Below are 22,482 nucleotides of genomic sequence, written 5' to 3' on the forward strand. Positions count from 1 at the left end.
AGCTGACATCCACCCCTCCCCCAGGATTTTAAGGTCGCAAGTGGCCTCAGATTTACCAGGCTGGACAGCTGCCCTGTTCCACCACACGCACAATTGCTTAGCAATAAATTCACCATCACAAGTGCCAAGCGGTGCCTTAAAATATCCTTGAGGCTCGGTGAGGCCTAATACATAAAGGGAACTTTATCATTGTTAGATAAACAACAAATAAAGTCAAGACATGTTGTTATGCAATGCCTTCTAAAAAGGCCGAGTGTTTTTATTGTGGGCATGCAAAAAAAGACTGTACATTTTTTTTAAACAAGTAGTAAACTACAATAAACTACAAAACAAGCTTCAAAACTTTACAAAAAATACACAACAAATGTAAAACGGTACATTTTAACAGTATCACACAAGCGCACAGATGTAAGTTATGATGGGCTGATATAAAATATTGGTGCGTCGCAATTATGCCATTACATTTCTTTTGCAATGCGTACAAAAATAACCCGCCCACCTGTTTTACCCAAACAGTCAAAGGCGACGATGACATGTTAATAGCATATATAGTTTGTTTTATTCGGCAAAAGTTAATCAAACAACGTATAATTAACATCGCAAGCGAGTTTACAAAATGTAAGAATTACCAGTTGGTGTGCGGGGGGGGGGGCTTAGCACTTTTTTGTTTCCCCCAAGTCTCAAACATATCTTGTTCGGACGCATTATACACAACGCGTGAGTAGCGACATCGTCATTAAGGCAGGCAATGTGCACGCCACGTGTCGTTTTGATACCACAGTTCGAACTCACGAAACCTTCTGGCTGCGAGGCAAACACTGGGTCCACTTAACTCGGGACACTTGTGCAAAAAGGGGAGTACTTTAGTTTACAAACACTGCTGCTGTACTCAGCATAACGTCTGCTGAAATGGTTTTGGAGGGGTGGTGGGGGTGGGGGGAAATGCAGCTCAAGTTCTTTGCATGACACATCGCTAATTGTGTTCACGTTTGCAAATTACAAAGCGTACTCGTTGATTGGCTTTTTTTCGTTTTGACGGTGCTCTTTGTGAGAACCGCGAAAAGCGAGGGCTCGTTTCCTCGTTCGCGAGCACGTGCAAGGAATCCGTGGGTTCGCGCGGGCCTCTGTCCGCACAGAGAGGCAGGGTGTGACGGCGTCTCGGCCTGTGGCTGTCGACTTCCAGCGTCAAGCGCCCTCTAGTGTCGCTCAGAGACCTGTACACACGAGACACGGCGGTTCATATAAATCGCCCCAATAAAGCACGTTGTGTAAAAAAAAATAAGAGGAACACGATTGATAATTGGTTTTTTACCCTTCTATCTGGCAACAAAACTGACACCTTTTTTTACAAGGAGTCATGTTTGCATAGACCACAATACCTGCAGTCGTAATGCAAACAAAAAAACATAACTCTGATAGGACAGTGCATACATTATCAGAGTTATGTTTTTTGTTTGCATTATGACTGCATGTATTGTGGTCTATGCAAACATGACTCCTAGTAAAAAAAAGGTGTCAGTTTTGTTGCCAGATAGAAGGGTAAAAAAACAATTATCATATTTTTTACTGGCAAATGAGGTTCCAATGGAGGAACACGGTTCATGGAAAAAAAAATTGTTGTTTCTTCCAAGTAATTGTTCTACAAGCATAGTCGTGGAAAGGTGAGTACAGTGTTGTGTGTTGGCAATTTTACAGACATTCCTCATGGTCAAAGCAGTGTGCAAATTTAGAAACATCTCCCACAGTACTGAAAGTGATTCCAAGCTTATATCATACAGACTATTGTGGAGGTGTGCTGACTCCCCTCCCCACCAGATGTGATTATTTATAGATTTTTTGTCGCATGAGTCAAACCAATAGAATTTTTTGTCAAAGCTCGAAATGTATCCAAATTAAGTGCAAACCCAGTTTTAAAACGATGGCTTTATTTGTGCACTCATTGGTGACCAGGCTAAGGACATCAACTTGCTACACTCACACTCAAGACCCCGCTTTCATAACGGGCAGGTGATCTCAGAAGAGGCAGCACAGTCCGCTTGTCTCAGAGGCACGGCCACCAAACTGTTACATCATGAACAGGCCCAAAAGGTAGGCTTTAATTCTAGATTTGAAGCTTTCGTGACTGCAAGGATTCATATTCTTAGGTTTTTTCGGTAAAGTCACGTAGGTAAAACATTAAAATTAATAAAAGTAAAATAGAATAAAATAAAAATCACAACGTTTCGGAGGCAACACAAGCTTTCGTCGTCAGGTGGAACCGTCACAGCCACGACAGCTGTATCAAGTAAATGAGAGATTGCAGGAGCTACCACTCCGTTTATATAATGGTTGGAGAAGGAGTGGTAGCTCCTGCAATCTCTCATTTACTTGACACAGCTGTCGTGGCTGTGACGGTTCCACCTGAAGACGGAAGCTTGTGTTGCCTCCGAAACGTCGTGATTTATTTTATTTTACTTTTATTAATTTTAATGTTTTACCTACGTGACTTTACCGAAAAAACCTAAGAATAGGTAGGCTTTACAATGTCACCCCCAACCCACTTATCTTCAGTGTTGATGAATTGCATCTGTGTGCGACACCATTGCAAACATCTCCATAGACGAGAAGACTGGATGGGAAGCACTCGATTGGTTAGCAAAGCAGAATGATGGAAAACACCACAACCACCATAGAAATAGAGCAGGCCATTTCAGAAGGAAGCGTTGGCACATTATGATTGCAGGCTTAACAGTGAGATGAAGGCCAACACTGAATACTGAATATAAATGGACATGTGGCACGACTATAAGGGCTTTTGCGTGCGTGTGTTTATTCAAAGCAGGATTGGCAAAGTCACCAAATTGTTTGTCAAAGCTATGGACACAATGCAAACTACATTATTAGTCACTCATTGTTTTTGGTTGAGGGCCTCAATGATCTGACCAATGTTGTGCCATTAAGACCCTCAACCACCTGATAACCATACAACTTAAATGATCACGTATACAAGCTCATAATATAGGTTTTTGGGTCAGATCGCGTTATTTATAATGTGTCGTAACCCTCCACCACCCGACACAGCAAAACAGTTAAAAATGTGTCACGGTTTTCAAAGGACAAAATAATTCACTTCTTTAGCCCACCGGTGTGTTGAAGAGAGAATCAACATCATTTTAAAATTTGAGTATGACGTTTCGCTGATAATTACAATCAGCTTCATCGGGCAAGAATGGTGAAGCTCTCCTGTTGCTTCCGGTCTTAAATAGAGCAGCATCACGGTGCCGTCATCATTTAATTCAATCTGGTGCAGTGATTTGAGGCAAAGAGGGGGAGGGTATTGTAATTATATAGATTGGTAATCATTCAATTGTGAATATTATGAATAATACTGGTCGCGAAAGCCTACGTGTTAAATTGACATATACAAGCGTTTAGCGCACCAATGGTGATTGTTCCAGCTCACCAGTAAGTTTAAAGACAATTCTCACCACCAAATTTTGCAGTTAGAGAAGTGAGAATTTCATTTGTTTGGCTGTATCGGGTGGTGTAGGATTCTTAACTACATTACTTGACCTCACGATATCAATTCGTGATAACATTGACTGCGAAGACTTGAGTGCTAAGTTATCCGTTGTTGCCGATTCTGGTTGTGCCAACGTTCCTTGAGAAATATCTACAACGCAAGTAGCTTCATGAATACTGACCTCCTGTAGGCGATAGCACCGATTAAGACCAAGGGCTGATTTTGTGCATCGTATGATATGAAGAATGGAATAAAACCAGAGGAACTGCGATAGCAGTGATGTAAAAGCACAGGCTGAAAATAAGTAAGCATTGTCATCTTTAAGAAACACTTCCTTATAATGAAAATACATATACTACAATATAGACTATATTGTAGTCTATATTGTAGTCTATATATAATATTGTCTACCAACTGTAATAGTCTTACGAGGGGTCGGAAACCAAAATTAAAAGAGCCTTTTTATCGAATTCGGTAAAAAAACACTCAATATTTCAAGAGCCACAATGCACGTGAATACGGTACGGTTCTCAATAAACAATCAGGAACAATGGGAGGATTCAATCTGTACTAGCTCTTCTCTATAAATCACACATTTTAATGAAGTGAACGTGCATCAAGGCCCTCTCGTAGCTATCGACAACTGGCCCTCGTCTGGGACAGGGGTCGGCAATATCCAGGTGAGAAACAAACACCTGCATGTTTCACGAGCCGCAATGCAACGTGAACGACGTCACGAAGCAGCCCTTAGAGAGGCTCGGGAGCTGCTGGTTTGCCGACCCCTGGTCTATATAAATAGAGACTTTATTATTCCACGATGGTTTCTACTGTGACACACAGTATGTACCATCGTGTAGCGCCTTCTAGTGGAGCCCCTTCTGCCAGCAGTGGCGTGAGCAAGCAATTGCAGTGCTGCACCTTAATCTTTGTTTTTTTACTAATCTCTGAAGCGAGAGCCATTGCCCGAAACAACAACTTATTACACGTGCTTCGCTGCTAGGTCAGTGGTGGTTAACGATGACAGTGCAAACATATTTTCAGCCTCTGAAGAATGGCTTAACCGACTTGTTCAATAGAGCTCTAAATTAGCTTCGAGTTTGCTTGAGCTTACTTTATGACGTTTGCTGCGACTTTCAGACCAACGTAGAGGTAATCCGATTTTTCTGAGAAGAAAATGGGATCATTTAAAAAAAATTGCTAATCTATGTTTACGAGAACATCACGAACACATTATAACTAATTCCCGAAGCCAGAATCACATTAAAAAGTACGTACACATTCATCCAAATCTGTGCAGGCGTCAAGGGTGCCGTCGTGCTGTGATCGCAGACAACAAAGTACGTAACTCAGTGAATATTTAGCCGATTAGCAAGCGGACGAGTTGATTCATTACTGGATTAATGTGGACATCACAGGAATCCAACTGCGCTGTCAGCATCCATTTGCCCAACACGCGCGACACGTTCGTCACGCCGGCAATTCTCGTGTACGGCCATGTGTTTGTTCCCTCCCTCGACTCCCCCCCCCCCCACCGGCATAGCCCACCGCACGTACCGGTGCGACCGTGAACGCGCCATCTGGCGCCTCCGAGGGACCCAGCAGCGACACGTCCGAGGTGCGCGACGTCGACGAGCAGACGGACGACGCCACGGACGGGACGGACGACGGCGAGAGGGACGGCGAGGGGGAGAGGCGCGTCCCGGCGGGCGTCTCCGCGGGGACCGGGGCCGTGTCGGGCGAGCCGTAGTCGCAGCCGCTCTCCCGCGAGGTGCACTGGGACGACTCGGAGCTCTCCGTTGCTGCGGACGCACGCAGCGCACACACACCGCGCAAGACACGCTTTACTCACGCGGCACGCTGCAGCGAAGAGTGGGTCGAGGTAAAGCGAAATGAAGCAGAAAGGCCCTGTGCTCTTTGGTTTTTTCGGTAAAGTCACGTAGTTAAAAAATAAAATAAAATGAAAAAACAACTGAATTTTAAAAAACTTGATACGGTAATTTTGCTGCGACGGTTCCACCTGAAGACGGGAGCTTGTGTTGCCTCCGAAACGTCGTGATTTAATTCAGTTGTTTTTCACTTTTTTCATTTGTTTTTATTAAATTTTTTAACTACGTGACTTTACCGAAAAAAACCAAAGAGTATAAATCCTTGCAGTCACGAAAACTTCAAATCTAGAATTAAAGGCCCTGTGGTTCAATGAAAGCACTCTCGATGGAATAACCGACTTTGCTGATATTAGCCAATCAAATATAGGGGGTGTATCACACCACTACTTGATTCAAGTATTGCTTGCCAATGAATCCATTGCAAATGCATCAACTGCCAATGAAGGCTGCCGGATCGACTGAGCTGAATCGATACAATTAAACCTCAATTCACGATCCACAATGACCATATATGGGCAAAGACAATGCCCATTCGACCAACACCATTCCCACTTTCTTCCACATACCGGAAAATCTCTGATCGACGATTTCGTCGGGTGTCCTATTTCATCGCTCTATTACAGCGCAGCCCTGCGATCGCTTGCTCGCTCCACTGCTCAAGGCAAGACTAGCGGGAACTCCTTTTAGAGGGAAATGTGGCCCACGATTAGCAAAGCGTCAAACGTGCATTCCTTCAGCTCGGCAGCAACGATGGGGATGAATGTATTTCACCCATGTGTGCCTTTTCCTGGCGAGTTTCCTTCAATCTCACTCGCTGTTCTTCTAGACCTCCGAGACACATACACTATCGCTCTCCATCTGGGTCTTCTGCTCGTTTCCATCGACGTATATATGTGCAGGGCACACGCACACTAACCCAGGTCACTCTAACAAACGAGCCCAAACGACCGTGGTTCTTCTTTCTTTAACTTTGTCCCCTAAATTTGTTTCCACTTCCAGACATTTTTTTCTCCGGTTTAGAAACTCCAAGAATGCATCTCATCCAGCTCATCGTGGCCACTAAGATCTTTCTTTATTTTAACGTAGAGTAAACAATGTTAAAAATGCAGGTTTGGGTAATGGGAATGAAAAGCAGTAGTTGCAATGTGCACGAAGTCTGGTACAAACCTAATTGATTATGTACACATTACTGCTTGCAAGTGATTTGTTTTCTCAGGTTTTAAAATAATGGATTACAAAACTTAATCGGAAAACACTTTCGCGGTCATCAATTCTGTACGCACAGGCTTCAAGGAATTTCAACACGCTCGTAAATTGAAGGTCATGACAACAATGTAAACATTTAGGAATCTCCAACGTGTACAGAGCAGGGGGCACGCAGCCACCGCGAGTTGCTCTGGGTGCCGGATTCACCCACAGATGTTTACACAGGGCCAAGGCGCCGGTCGCGAAACCGCCGAGTCCGGCGCGAAACGTGGAAAATCGCAACGCACTCATCGAGGGCTGACTGCCGCTCTCGTACTCCAGCTCGTCGAGCTCCTCGATGCGGCCACCGATGTCGTACGGCCGCCCCCCTCCCCCCGCCGTCGCCGCCCCCCCTCCGGCAGGCGACCCCCCCCCCCGTGCCGCGCGGCGAGAAGGGGATGGCGCCGGCGGCGCCGCACACGTGCAGGTTGAGGGGCCCCAGCAGCGAGGAGGACGACTGGCTGCGTCCCGACGACGAGGAGCTGCTGCTGCTGGAGATGGTGGAGTGTGGCCGCTTGAACGGCTGCGAGTGGTCGAAGGACGACACGGCGATGGACGCGCGCGTCCTAGCCGCGCCTGTGCGGGGCGGGGCGGGGCGGGGGGGGGGAATACGCAGAGAGATTTTTGGTTGTAATTTTTATATATAAAATAATAATCCAGAAACGTGTGACGGTGCTTACGACTTGTTGTAAATAGTTATTCACGCTGTTGATTAGGCCAGAAGGGAATTGTATGGTTTCAAGGAAGGAATACAACGTCAGAAACTGCGACAGCAGTGGTGTCGATGCGGAGGCTAAAACTACGTTACCATCGTTATACGTAACAAACAGCCCCTTGTCAGCTGAAAAATGTAATCCAAGGAAGATTTCTGCTTGACAGCCAGAACAATTTATTATTTGCAAGGAATTGCACAATACAAACGGGCATACACACAGACACAACCACATACATGCACACGCTCAGGTATACAAAGATTCCCTGTGTAGCCTTAACAGGTTATTGATACTCTTTAGTTCTTTCGGTAAAGTCACGTAGGTAGAAAAATGAAATAAATAAAAAATCATATATGGCTATTGATGCAAGTGTTGTTAGCAAGCACCTATGAAGGTCAGCACGGCACACGAGGGGGTTGGTGGCCAGTACCACGCCCGGCCGCCTTTGTCTCCTTAGTGGATGTGATTAAAGGTACTCATTTGAGGCTGAATCAACCTAGCGAAGGCCCAGGACCGGTTCAGATAATCGTCACTGGTGTTGGCCGTGACCGTCAGTCGAACTCAGGTCACCGGGTTCATCATGCAGTTTGCCAACCGCTACACAACTGCTCCTACACGATTGTGCCACTGCTCCACACACATGCACACAAACGCACACACACACGCACACAAACGCACGCACACACGCATGCATGAGTGCATATGCACACAGGCACTGTGTTTTGAGGTTACATCTCAGCACCTTACCTCGATCCTTCATGATGTAGTCTATGGCACGGTCATTGATGGCTGCATCGCTGGGTTTAATGTCGAGGAAGGGCTTGTTCCCAATCCCCATGGACACCAGCTCTTGCATCCGTATATCTGCCGTTGTGCACACCACCAGAGTTTTTTTTTATGTGAACGTATTGGAGAATGAAAAAGGAAAAGGAGCACGTGGATCAGGGAAACAAGTGCAAATAATTCGTCGTATCGAATCGCGAAGACAAGTAAGTGGACGTGGGCTTTGACAGGACGCGACACGAGAAGAGATGAAGGCCGATGGATCCGACCGGCAGGCGAAGGAGAGAACACGCCCGAGAGAATGGCCACCGGAGAGACGGAGCGGTGAGATCGGCTAATTTGCAGGAGTGAGATGTACTGGGACATAACAGGGCAGTGAAGGATGGTTACGCCACTAGAGCTATGCACTTTGAAATCTAGATTTAAAACGAATTTCTTTGGAAATGCTTTTTGTACTCTTTACTGCTTTTTGTGTTTAGGTTGCTGTCCTTCCCCCGCACCTCCAATGAGCACGGTTGGCTACGTACGGTGCGAAAGAAGTTCCACATGCATACATATGTGGCAAGGCGAAATTATCAACGTTATATATGTGGATATCGAGGTCATTAAGCCTCTGCGGAGGCTTTACAAACATTGGCTGATGAAGAAGATGACGATGAATAAATAAATAAGAAATGCAGGCACAGCGTCGTCTGGGCCTCACGTCTGTTGCGGAGAGCTTGCTGCCAGAGGATTTTAGAGATGTCCTCCGTCCAGGCCAGCTTGACCTCGGAAGACGGAGCCTGCAGGATGAACGTCTCGTTGGACTTCCTCCTCCGGAACCAGATCTCGAATCGCAGGCCGCTGTCTCCCACATTTTCCGTCATGCCGATGTCCGCAGTCTACACAACGACGGTGCATCAGCTTCACAACATCCGTCACCGTGTGGGCGTGAAGCAGGCGTGCAAAAGGAAGTATTTAGCCTTGCTGTTCCATGAGCTGTCACGAATGCTGGGTTGCAATTTGAGTCAAGAATCTATTCTCCTTTAAACGCTTCAGAACTAAGATCGGATGCGTTGATCAGTCAATCCAGCAGAGGGCAGTACAGCAAGAAGATTTTTTATCTGTCTGCAAATTATTTAGAGATACTGCATTGGCAGAAATGCACAAGAAACACGTAACAAAAACCTCAACAAATTCGTCAACTCTGTGGCCTCTCTATGTGCGATGAAGGAAGGCTATTACCCTAAACGTTACCTTTTATATATTACATATATTTTAATTGAAGGCAATGTTGTTCACAAATGTGTTACGGATTTATTCAGTGCTATCCCCTCAACATGCGTTTCCCACCACACACAAGGAGAAACGTAAGAAGGATCTGAGAAACTGGTCAAACATCCTAATGCAGGTCCATCCAGCATTTCTGGAGCCTTCTCTAAGGGTTCCCTATGTAAACAAATGACTCCTAATCATCATCTTTTGTGAAAATGTTGGTACAGAGTAGGTCTGTGCACCTTGTCCTCTCACCTAATTTTACGTCAATTGAACTATCGCCCATCATATCACGAGGAGAAGAAGAATCCACGTGGAATTCTGACAGAGTAGGAAATCTCCCAGTGTGCTGGAGAACAGCCCAAAGACGGCAGATATCACACAATTGCTTCTGTGCTCCTTCAGTGACCGATCACACGTAAACACTAGAGGGCTCACTTTCCCAGATACCTTGCCGCTGAGAAAGGTTTTTAACACGACAGTCGATCCAAAAGTTTAACTTTTCAATTTTTCAAAAAAAAGTCAAGTCAAAAGTCACTTTATTGTCAAGTGTGTTACATGCATGACATACAACACAGATGAAATTACAGGTACTGGTAGCCAGACTGTCAGTTGAAGCCTGGAATTGAACCCAGGGTCTCAGTGGCTCCAGCTCAGCGCTCTGACCTCTAACCCCCCCTCTCACCCCCCTGTCATCTCCAAGGCTTCTGGGAAGTGGGGACTGACAAGACCTTCAGGCTCCACTGTCCAGTTTGTATATTAATTCTAGATTTGAAGTTTTCGTGACTGCAAGGGTCCATACTCTTAGGTTTTTTCGGTACACCTGATGAGGGAGGCTTGTGTTGCCTCCGAAACGTCGTGATTTATTATTTTATTTCTATTATTATTTCTAGTATTTTTATTATTTATTTTTATTATTACCTACGTGACTTTACCGAAGAAGAAAAAATAACCTAAGAATATGAATCCTTGCAAGTCACAAAAGCTTCAAATGTAGAATTTTTCGGTAAAGTCACGTAGGTAAAAACAAAAATAAATTAAATGACGACGTTTCGGAGGCAACACAAGCTTCCGTCTTCAGGTGGCACCGTCACAGCAAGATTACTGTATCACGTGGGGATACAGTAATTTTGCTGTGACGGTGCCACACGTGGAGACGGAAGCTTGTGTTGCCTCCGAAACGTTGTGATTTAATTTATTTTAATTTTCTTTTTTACCTACGTGACTTTACCGAAAAAACCAAAGAGTAGTTTGTACATTGTCTAGGAATTGTTATCAGCAAGTGAGCGATTGCTGTTTATGCATTTGCCCCTGAGACGACATGCCCTTGGACCGCAGAAGAGCCAGAAGGTTTAAAACTCACGACCACGACTAACAACACCGCAATGCCGTTCACGTACCCAGAATAGCCTCGCCACTGGCACCGTCTCACCTTGTAGGAGTTCTTGTAGACGTACACGTCATATCCGCCCTCGACGCGCTTCGTCTTGCTGAAGAGCACCATCTCCTGGAAGAGGAAGACGTGCCGCAGGTACCTCCGGCGGCCGCTCAGCACCACCAGCGAGTCCTGGCGCATCAGTTGGCCCTGCTCCTTGAGGTTCACCTGCGTCAGCGGCGGCGCACACACGGAGAGCACGCAACCGGGGCGTCGATTCGTCGATAAGAATTGGCTCTTGCGCTCACGATACGCGCCTCAAAGCGCGCACGCGATCGTTTATTTTTGTATGAAACCTACGCAAACTATGCAGGATCAGCAAAATGGACTGAATGAGAAACGATGCAACTGAGAGAGCAAGAATGGGGCAAAAGTAACTGTTAGTTACATTGAATCACAACCCAGAATCCTGTCCACTGAATGGTTGGTGGTGGGGGTGGATCATTGGAGCACGCCAATAACAGAGCGCCGCTTGCTTCATAGCTCATTGGCTCCTGAAGCACTTTGGCGCAAATACCAAACATCCTCAAATATGAGTTTTAAATGATGGACCCGATTTGAAATCGCGATATCTCTGCAACCACGAACTGCCCATGAATGAAACGCTTACCACTTGAAAGGGCGGGGCATAGGTAGAGGGCGGGGCATCGAGAGGGAGGGGCATAGAGAGGGCGGGGCATAGAGAGGGAGGGGCATAGAGAGGGCGGGGCATAGAGAGGGCGGGGCATAGAGTTTCAACTGATTACCGCAAGATGCCTCTCCCAGCGCACAAACAGCCCCTAGCCTCAGTCATTCGCAAGACGCGCTGCCTCAACGTTGGAGAGGTCGCACGTGACCCCAAGACTTGGCGCTACACTCTTGGCCCCCAAGATCCCCAGACATCACCACACCCTGCAACTTTTTCTTGTGGGGATACGTCAAAGACCGTGTTTTTGTGCCACCATTAGCGACTAATCTGGATGACCTCAAAAACAGAATCACGGCAGCGGTGACTTCAGTGGAAGAAGACACTTTGAGAGGCGTTTGGGACGAATTCAACTATCGTCTCGATGTTGTCCGTACAACAGGTGGAAGGCGCATAGAGCATTTATAAACTCATTAAACCGTTTGTAACTTTTTGTGTAATTGTAACATGTTGCGATCGTGAAATATAATGCTTTGAAATTGGGTCCATCATTTTGAAACACCATGTATTACATCCAGTTATGTGCTCGGAAAAAGGACCATTGCCCGAAACATCACCAAATTAAAATGTATTTGTAATCTCATGGCAGTGGTATTGACAAACTAGTTTTTTATTGAGTTTCCGGATAAATCACCTACTCATACTCATATGTCCGTTGAACTTCTTTTGCCCCACACGTAGCCAACCGTGCTAAATGGGAGGTGCGGGCGAAGGACGGCAAAACGAACCACGCAACCCGCGACGGCCGAGGAGGAAACCGAAACCGCCCGGCGGCCCCACTCACGTCGCAGTCGCGCAGGGCGTCCATGGCGAGCAGGTCGTTGCCGTGCCGCAGCTGGAAGCGGACCAGCTCCAGCGCCGCCCTCAGCTCCGAGAGCTCCTGCTCCAGGGCGTAGCCCGGGACGGCGGCCCCGGGCAGCGGCGACGGCGGCGGCGACGACGACGTGGGAGAGGCGGCGCGCGGCAGGACGCCCCCGTCGGGCGGAACGCCGGCCAGCGAGCTGCACTCCTTGATGAGGTCGCGCAGCAGCAGCGCGTACTTGCTCATGCGCTGGATGGGCTTCAGCAGGTACGACGCCAGGTCCATCTTGTCTCCCATCTCCAGCTGCTTCCGCTGCGTTTGGCGTTCGCGAGCGGGGGTCGGGGAGGGGGGGTAAAAGTTGTGACAAACGATCGTGGAGCCGCTGCGCCACTGCCGCTCCCACCCTAAAAGGCAAGGTGCTCGTAAACAAAGGGAAAGGTCTTTCTTTCCTGCCTCAGCAGCTCTCCCGATATATTTTTCACCCGATGACGATTGCTTGTGTTGCGATCGAAACGCCGTGATATTGTTGTTATTTTTATTATTTTGTATTATTTTTATATTTACGTGGCTTTACCGAAAGACCCAAAGAATATGAATTCCTGCAGTCACAAAAGCTTTAAGTCAAGATTTAAAGGTCTTTTTGTTTAGCCGTACACAATCCTGGGCTTGTTGTTGCCGTATTTCCGCCGTGCTGCATCATGCGGGTCGAAGGGGTGCGCACAGCACCGATTCAGACATCACTCGCCGCTGATGTTTGCTGCAGCCGGCAATTAAACGCAGTAGTTCAGTGGTGGTAACCACTCAGCCGCTGTCTTTGTTGCCATCTCATTATCTGGCCACTGCCATAGGAAAGTGGAATAGCCATCACTGATCCCAGACCACCAATGAAAATCAACACTGCCCAGGGTAATGTCACATTTTTGTGCAGAAACGAATGAATGAATTACCTTGAAGAAGGCGTTGCCGTGACTGGCCAGGAGAGCATCCGACTGTGGCTTGTTCTTGCTGTATAGGGCGTACATCTCAAACTGCTTCTCCTGAACAAATAAAAGCATAGGTGACATTATTGAATATTATATGATGTACAATTATGTGGAGAATCTACACCAATACCAAACAAGGCAGAAAACGCATCCAATAGTCACGTAACATTCCAGCCCACGTAAGATGTCACGTGGTGTGCATATAAACAAAAAAACGAAAAACTGATGCTTAGTTTCAAATCGCGGCAGTGATGATGCAGATTGTATCTCAAAATCGCCGAGTAGGAACTACAGACAAGCTGGAAGGCTGCCAGGTGGTGATCAGTGCTCTATATATTAGGATGTTTGCTGCCGATTAATTCGTGGGCGTTTTATAAATTTGTCAGCAAACCGGAGTGCCCGGAGAAAACCGAAGCATGTGACGGGGCAATACTCTCACCCGTACAGCATGGACAGATGATATTAATCCTGCATTCTGCTGGCGAGGCCAGGGAATGGCTCCTCGGGGCCCCCGGCAAGGGAGTTCAACGACATCTGTGTGCGATCCACCAACCCTCGCTGCCTCCACAGTGCTGGATTACCAGCCACGTGCATAGCCACCATCACCACCACCGGCTATGTGAAGGTGCATGATGACGTCATGCGTCATGACGTCATGAAGAGGGGAGGCTAGGCGTGCTTTCATCAATAACTCTCAGGCAACCCGTTTTCTCTGACGCAAGTCATGAATGAACAACTCAGCACTACGATCTAATTCAGATTGCTTCATCTTTACGGGAATTATCGTGCACTCCCCTGCCCCTCCCCAGCCCCCACCGTTACAGACAGATGGGAAGAGATGATCTATCAGTGCTGAAACGTGGTTGTTCAGCACGAAAGAACGGTTCCTCTCATGTTATATGAGAGTACCTCTCATGTTATATGGGAGTAATTGCTGCAGTATTATTAAATAAACATTAAATGGCATGGGGCGACCTATGAAATAAGAACGAGGGTAGTTTACGTTCAAGGGCGCAGCTACCCACAAGGTGGCTTTGGTTCTCACATTCGTGACTTCCTTTGTAGTTCATGAAAAGAAGGCAAACAATGCGTGTTTATTTACGGCATTACCGCACGATGGGGATTATTCATGCATAACACCAGAACAACATAATAGTGAGGAGTTACAGAATGGAATGTCTGCATGCAGAGCTTAAATTTGTTTTTATTTATGGGCCCTATTTAATCACCCCTCCCAACATCGGATTGACACAATTAATTTTAATTTTGTGCACCAACAGTTCATTTGCACGCACACAAAGAGCTCATTTTACAAAAGACTGAAGAGGCCACAGAGTGGCAGACGCCAATATTCCAACACTTCTCAGGGTAGCTAGCGGATTGCACCTACTTAATTTGAAGCTTTCGTGACTGCAGGAATCCATACTCTTTGTTTCTTTCGGTAAAGTCACGTAGGTAGAGGACGACTGCTTGTGTTGCGATCGAAACGTCGTGATATATTATTTTTATTTTATTTTTCTACCTCCGTGACTTTACCAAAAGAACCAAAGAGTATGCACCAATGTGCCTGCGGGGACCTGCGATTGTCGGCTAAACCCATCACAACGGTGGCTTTCCTGCATGTACGCCAGTTTCCTCACTCGTACAAAACGTTCTTGAAAATGGAATTGACCAAAGATCGCAATACAGGACCCTGCTGAACGACTCCTGAGATGCAGCGAGTCTATAATGGATCATAAACAATAACATTGTACTCTCATTTTTGTCATGATTACAAAAACTCAGAATACGAAGTAGATTTTGAAGAGGGGGGAGAACAACAAATAGAGTGCAACAAGGTGAAAAATAAAAGTAAACATAAGTAAAATAAAAAAATATTTTATTTTATTAAAAAATATATATATATTTTTTTACTTTTATTTTTCACCTACGTGACTTTCCCGAAAGAACCAAAGAGTATGGATCCTTGCAGTCACGAAAACTTCAAATCTAGAAAGTGCGCAACAAACCTGGAGCAATACTTGTATCTTATTTTTAAGGGATTAAAAAAAGTCACGTAACTTCGGCTGAACCAGCCAAAGCCACGGTATTTTACTTCAATACATATAGTCACCGCCGGCAGAGGAACGTGGAATTTCCACCCCTCGCTCAGGGCTACATTAACAGGACGTGCGCGCCCCCAGCCCACGCTCATTCAAAACAAATGGAAAACCCTGCTTGGGAAGCGGGCCCAAGAAATCGTGACCGCTTAAATCCATAAACCCGCGACCGCTGTGTGTAGGGCGGGGCGGCACTCACGTAGCGCAGGAAGCAGTGGCTGACTCGCAGCGGGTGGCTGAAGCACTGCTCCAGCTCGCGCAGGAAGTAGCGAGCGTGGAAGTCGTGCAGCTTCTCCAGGTTGCCGAAGATGACGGAGCGCTGGCCGCGGAGGTCCTGCGGCGTGTCGGGCCGCTCCAGCTCGGGGAAGTAGCTCTCCTCCACGTAGGCGAGCGAGCGCACGTACTCGCGCTCCGTCGACACCATCTCGGCCACCACGTGGCCCAGCTTGCCGCTGTCACGCGCCAGGAAGGAACGCATGGCCGCCAATGTCAACGCGCACGCACGACGGCCACGCACGCGCAGACGAGCAGGGGGCCCGCGATACCATCGTTGACATATGACGCACGCACGGATGATATCGTCACGCGCCTGTGTGTACGTATGTTTAACTTCTTCCGCAGCGTAGATAGCCGACCGTGCTAATTGGAGGTGCGGGAGAATGTAGGTATATTGAACTTCTTTCACACCATACGTAGCCAACCGTGCTAATCGGAGGTGCAGCCGTAGGTGGCGTTGGTGTGTCGCACGCTCAGATTTTTCGCTGGGACGAGTCTCATCGGCTTGCCCTCGTTAAAGTAAGACCGCTGATGTTGTTTGTTGGAATGGTGTAGAAATATCCAGGCAATGGTGGAGATTTGAATGGCTCAAGTCATCGCATTAGTGGGTAAGCAAGCACGTCAGAGTTAAAAATAAATACATCTGATTTTGATGTATTATTTCTTGATGTCCATTTATAAATGTTTGCACAGTTAACATTATTGTGGGACATAACGTTTGAGGTTTATTTTTTTGTAACACAGCAAGTTATGCTGTAATTGACCGCCATCCCCTACACCTCCGACGTAATCGCCGGGAGGCCCCCAAATCAGTGGCCACACAAAACGTTGAGCAGCCGCTGATTATGTAGCCAATGGCATCTCATTCTACCCAGGTTTAAACCCCAAAAGTGTGCGCAAGGTCTGCCTAATCTCCCCCCAGGGGGCCCCATTCTCATGATCGTAGGGGGCTGGTTTTTTGCCTCCTCATTTTTATTTTACCATGGCAATAAGCCCAAAAAAAATCCCATAATTGGTCACAGCCAGGGCCACATTAACGATTCAACGCGTAGGCGCGCAAACTCGCCGATCTATAATCACATTTCTTCTAAGCCGCCCTCATAGAGAGATCTGCCTTCTCAGCAAAGCACAAGTCCCTTTCAAAGTGCAGAATTCTCTGCCGCTGACCAGAAGCTTGGACTATGCAGCGCATCTCCGCAGAGGCTTAGATCCGTCGGACGGATCTAAGCCTCTGCGCCCTTCAAATAATGCCCGTGGCGTTTCTTAGTCCTGCTGTCAAAATTATTGATAATTTGAGCCAGACGTCAATACGACATATGGATTAATGTCAAGTGAATATGAATTATTGTTCAATAGACAATACAAGTAATGTAAACGCAATGTATTATTACAATAATAATTTCCAGCCCCTTTGTCATAGCACTGCTGGATGAAGGCTTCCCCGTGCCGTATTGGTTGTGAGGGTTGTTTGATCATGCTTCTCCAGGATTGTGAAGCCGCGGTGCATATGCGTGGAAGCATAGAAGAGCAGTACTGCTGCTCTCAATGTAACCCCACGTATGGTCCATATAACTGTAGAGCGTGTTGTGTTTATGTGGTGTGAGATTTGCTGCTGCTGTAAATAGAAATCCCCGTGGGACCACTTTGCAAATTAGGTAAATGAACCATAACTGCCATGTGTGATATAATAGAGCTCTTGTGAAAAAAGTTCGTGAAGGTCAACCTCACAGGACTGCTTTGGATAATCTTGATGAAAGTTATTAATAGACTGCCATCATCTTCGAGTCTATTGAAATGAAACTCCAAACAACAATATAATAAAAAAATATGCGTAAAACTGTCAGTGCTGGCAAATTGACTCCAATTTTCAACAGGAAGGTGTAATTCTGCCATTGTAGAACTAAGTTAAGGTAATTTTGTCAACAGAAATATTTAATTGTCTTCTCAAAATTAGGATATTGTCCTGAAAACCAGCTGGCTGCCGTTGTTAGTGCATGTGACGTTTTAAATGCCGAGTTAAATTCCTGGTCAAGAGATCATCGCAGCGGTTCATCCCTCCGACGTCGATACAATGAGTGGCCCTATGTGAGAAGTCATCCTTTGGAGTGTGCAGACTGACAACTGCTTGCTCATGTCACTGCTGGCAGAAGGGGCTCAACTAGAGAGAGCTCTAGAGAGATTCTCGAGTCGGTGTTTGGCCTACTCTTCCACACCGGCCAGACGTCTTGGAAGAGGCGAGCATTCCCATACTTTACCGTCTCACACCACAAGAATCGTAAAGAATTCAAAAGCCAGATCAGCGACGTGCATCACCTCCGATAGGGACGGTGCGAAAGAAGTTCAACATACATACGTCACCCAGGAAAAAACGCTCCGACACCCTTGACAAAATTCACACACGTAAGTACGTTGAACTTCTTTCGCGCCGTACGTAGCCAACCGTGCTAGTCGGAGGTGCGGGAGAAACCCGACGGGGGCGGGGGGGGGGGCAGGTAGCACCGAAGCAGAGCCGTCGCTCACCTGGTCCGTAGCCTCACGTCGGCCGCCGACCCGTAGAACGTGGGGCCGTCGGGGAGGCTGCGCACCTTGGCGAGGGCGGCGTGGGGCGGCCCCGCCAGAGCGACTCCGCGCTCCTCGGCCACCGCCGCAGCCGCCGCGTCGCCGCACACCTCCAGCCCCTTGATGTAGACGCCCGTGTTGCCCGAGCGCCGCGCCGGCTCGCTGCCCGACCGCTGGTGGAAGGCGGGCGACGTTCCCGCGCCGTCGGGCGACGCGCAGCCCAGCGACGCGCTCGACTCCCTGCGCTCCCGGTGGGGGGGGGCGGCGGCGCCGGCCGCGGGCGTCCTCTGCGCGGGCTGGCGGAGCGGCCTCGGCCAGGGCTGGGGCGACGGGGCCGGCTCCGAGCGGCACGACGAGGCCGACGAGGTGTGGCAGAGCTTCGGGTGTCCGTGCTGCGGCGGAGAGGAGAGCGGCGAGCACAGCGGAGAGAACGGAGAGTCGGAGGGGGAGGGGGAGGAGAAGAGTCGCTCCGCCGGCTCGCCGTGGTAGGACTTCGAGGAGGACACGGAGCCGCCGGCGGCGGGTTTGCTTCTGTGCGACGAGGAGGAGGAGCAGGAGGAGGCGGAGGAGCCCCTGCGGTGGAACTCGGAGGAGACGTGGTGCTTGAACTGGGAGGCGGCCGCCTGGCGCAGGGACTCCTTGTAGCACAAGGCGGAGGTGGCGGAGGTGGCGGAGGTGGCGGAGGTGGCGGAGGTGGCGGAGGTGGCGGCGGAGCATGGGTGAGTGCTCCGTTGGTTTTGTCCAGCGGGCTCCGTGGCGCACGACGACGACGACGACGAGGCGGCGGCGGTGGTGGAGTGGGACCTCGCGCGGCAGTCCTGCAGGTAAGACTGCATGCGGCTGGGCCTGCCCAGCAGGGGCGTGGATGCCTGCAGAGGTGGCGGCACTCCCTGCTCGCTCTGCTCTTGGCCGCTCCGAGCGGGAAACGCTTGCTCCTCTGAGCAATTAAGTGCCAGCGCGTGCGGTTCCTTGGGTGGGAGAACTTGCGCCGCTTTGTCCGGAGAATTGGGGACAGGCTTAGGAGTTCCAGTGTCCGGTATTTTCTGCCTTTCTGGTTGACTCTTGTCTAAACCCAGCACTTTGGCCACGGTCTTCTGCGTGTCCGTGTGCGTGGCCTTTTTTGACGACTCGGATGCCTTTTTCATTTTTCGGAGCGTCTCCATCTTTTTTTCGAGCAGTTGCCGCGTGTCTTGGTACTTGAGATGGAGAAAAAACAAAACGACAAACTCCGTTTGATGCAGTCACAGACGTGTGTAGAATGTGAAATGTATTATGAATACGTGTTTATGTGTAGTGAACAATATTAATTCACTGTTATATTTCACAATTGCCTGCCAACGCAACAACGTGGTAACAATCATTGGGAATGTTCTTCATTGAATATTGCCGATAAAAAGCCATTGAATAAAATTCAAACCATCATTAGTGAATGATATCCTCCTCACCGGTGTAAAATGGAGTAGACAAAAACCAAGGGTCAAAAGTTAAATGAACGGTAAAAGCCAAAACATTAACTTAAAACCAAGTTGGCCAGAACGAGCGTGGAAATCCTAACCAGACAGTTGAACGCATTGCGAACCACTGTGATCCTCGGTTCTAAGACTATATATATATATATATGTTTACGATTTTTTGTTACTTTACCAGGTAAGGCCCACTGAGCCATATAGATTTTTTTTCAGAAGCGACCTGGCCACAGGAGCGATCAGGCTCAACAGAAGTGTTTATCACGTGAAAATGTATCGCAGCCAAATACTCGAAATGCTTGTTTCTAAATGTGGAGAGAAAAACTGGAGAACTCGGAGAAAAATCCACACGACCACTGGGATAACTAAATATACAGGCGTCAGGGTTGGGATCGAACCCTCATCTGAACCCTCATCCTCCTGTATACCAGGCGAGGTAGTTAACATCATGTCAACGCGGCGATTGTTTGCGCCCGGCACCTTGAACCAGGCGAACTTCCAGCGCTGGAGCCCCTTGTCGCTGCCAAGGCCCTGGGCCACCTCGCGCATCTCCATGAACGCCTCGTCCGTGAGCCCCGCTCCGCGGCCAGCGCTGTAGCCCTCCTGGAGGGCACGCAGCGCCGGCGCAGCTTCCTCGGGGCTATCCAGGGTCACGCGGCTGAGCAGACGCACGCCCTCCGCTGCCCAATCGCACGCCTGCAGGGACACGCGCGTAGGGAGGGGGAGAGAGAGACGCGCGACGTCACCAATGCTGGCGTCATTCACTTGCTGGATGCCTTGCGCAACAAGAGCGCATTGTCCCAACGGAGCACAGTGTCCCATCGTAGGGCGCTGGGAATTCAATTCGGCCAGACTACACCGTGGTTACGAGTGCACGAGCCGCTATCTGAAGGTTGTGAGTTCGAGAAGATTTGGTCAGTGTCGACTGAACCAATGATCTCTTGGGAAAGGGGGAGGTGGTGGGGGGGGGGGGGGAGTGATAAAATGAGTACCGTTGTTGTGGGGAGAACACAGTGGTTTTCATTTTAGGTAAACTGGCCCCTGCCATGGGCACGTGGAATTAACACCGTTGGCTCAGGGCGACGAATGGAAACGAACAGTGCTCCATTGCTCCTTTTGACCAGTGACACTTTTGACTTTGATTTCAGTGCCAACACTTACACGCAAACGTTGTCCCAAATCGCATCGTCCGGACAATGCACCGGTGCGTCAATACTTCAGTGGATAGAATTATATCATAATAAGCCTGGCAGCCGACGGTGTCTGTACAAAGATACAGACGTAGGATTGGGGGGGGAGGAGGGGGGAGGAAAAGAACAAAGCCCGTATGGTATTTGGAGAGAGACGAGGCACCATGTGTTGAAAAGGGAAGGCAGGTCCTGCATTGTAAACTCCCAAAGACAATGGAGGCAAGGCATCTCAGGATACATGTATTTATATGTAGAACATGCTGTGTGTATATTCACACAGTGTATAGATGTGGTTATTTTAGGCAAGTCTAACATAGTGAACTCTATAAAGTTCCCATAATTTGAGAAGGGTTTACAGCAGAAGGAATTAGAAATGTGAAGTTAACAATGAAATCAGGTTATATTACTTTAATCTACATCAAACCGCATTCCTGATAAAATAACAAACAAACCTAATATGAAACAGGGTTGCCCAAAAGTCAGGACACGTAGGGTTAATGTAATATATTTATTTTCACAAATCACAGAGGGTTATTTCAATTCTATTTCCATCTATAAACATCTGAAAAGTAAGAAGAAAAATATATTTTGATAATGAGAGATTCAATTATAACTAATTTTAACTGTTAATATAAATTAATTAACCCTCTGTGTCCTGACTTTTGGGGCACCCTGTATACATTTAATTATATATTCATTTGGGGGATGTCAACATATCGTGGATTGTGGATTACATTTAGGTAAAATGACACTGCTATTATTATTAAAATACAACTCTCTGTCCAACGACATGCCATGAAAATAAATAATTAACGCTGAAACCCATCTCAATATTAAACCACTTCCACTGCTTGCTCTTTAGTAACATATCGCATGGGTAACTGTTCATCTGGAAACATTCTCAAAATGTAATTTCTATTAAGGCCACCATGGTGTGTCGTGCAGTGTCCAACTATAATGAAATAATTCTGTCTCTTCTGGTCTCTGTCTCTGCTATTAAGGGCCATAGCCTGAAAATTTGCATAGCATATATTGTTTTCCCCGTTAAGTGATGACTGTGTTGGCAGTGTAACTGATGGACGCGTTGAGTTGTTGTTGTTAAATTATAGAGCAAGTTGACCACAAGCACGTATGAACGTATAACAACTATTTTTTGCAAAAGGCGCTGGGCTAAAATGTGACCTTTCCCAAGGATCAGAACCCAAGTTCAAAGGAGGAGTGTTGCCCCATGCTGATGCCACCAGCTCTCATTCTCTATGATCACTCAGGCTCAAAGATTCGCAAAGCTCAATCCCATTACAAAGCTCCTGCGCATTTAGAATTTTTTTTCTTTTTATTTTAAACACAAAATCACTTTACGGTCAAGAGAATAAACCTACAATAAAAACCGGTGCCCATTTCACAGATGCTTGCACCACAAAGGAAAGGTTTTTTGTTGTTGTTGTCAATAGCTTTTAAAAATAAATTACATTTTTTAAACAATGTTTTTCTTCCGTCGAATTTTAAAAGGCTTCGTTACATAACAGCGTGATGGCTAAAGCGACATCCACACACTTGGCGGATGAACGATAGCTGTATTTAAAATCACTCCATGAACAATGTTA

The 22,482-nt window shown here is 47.5% G+C and overlaps 1 protein-coding gene across 1 annotated transcript in view; it reads right to left on the reverse strand.

Moving 5' to 3' along the window:
- Positions 1–213: 213 nt before the first annotated feature.
- Positions 214–22,482, reverse strand: part of LOC144936899 (pleckstrin homology domain-containing family G member 4B-like) — a 105,336-nt gene continuing 83,067 nt past the window's right edge. Inside the window, 13 exon segments of the mRNA XM_078864108.1 lie at positions 214–1,214; positions 4,614–4,665; positions 5,057–5,301; positions 6,882–7,008; positions 7,010–7,209; positions 8,094–8,210; positions 8,833–9,010; positions 10,816–10,986; positions 12,288–12,617; positions 13,253–13,342; positions 15,587–15,839; positions 18,184–19,418; positions 20,169–20,384. Coding sequence (XP_078720234.1) covers positions 4,636–4,665; positions 5,057–5,301; positions 6,882–7,008; positions 7,010–7,209; positions 8,094–8,210; positions 8,833–9,010; positions 10,816–10,986; positions 12,288–12,617; positions 13,253–13,342; positions 15,587–15,839; positions 18,184–19,418; positions 20,169–20,384 — 3,192 coding nt within the window. The 3' untranslated portion in view covers positions 214–1,214; positions 4,614–4,635.

Source organism: Lampetra fluviatilis, chromosome 17 (genome assembly GCF_964198595.1).
Source record: "Lampetra fluviatilis chromosome 17, kcLamFluv1.1, whole genome shotgun sequence".
NCBI lineage: Eukaryota > Metazoa > Chordata > Hyperoartia > Petromyzontiformes > Petromyzontidae > Lampetra > Lampetra fluviatilis.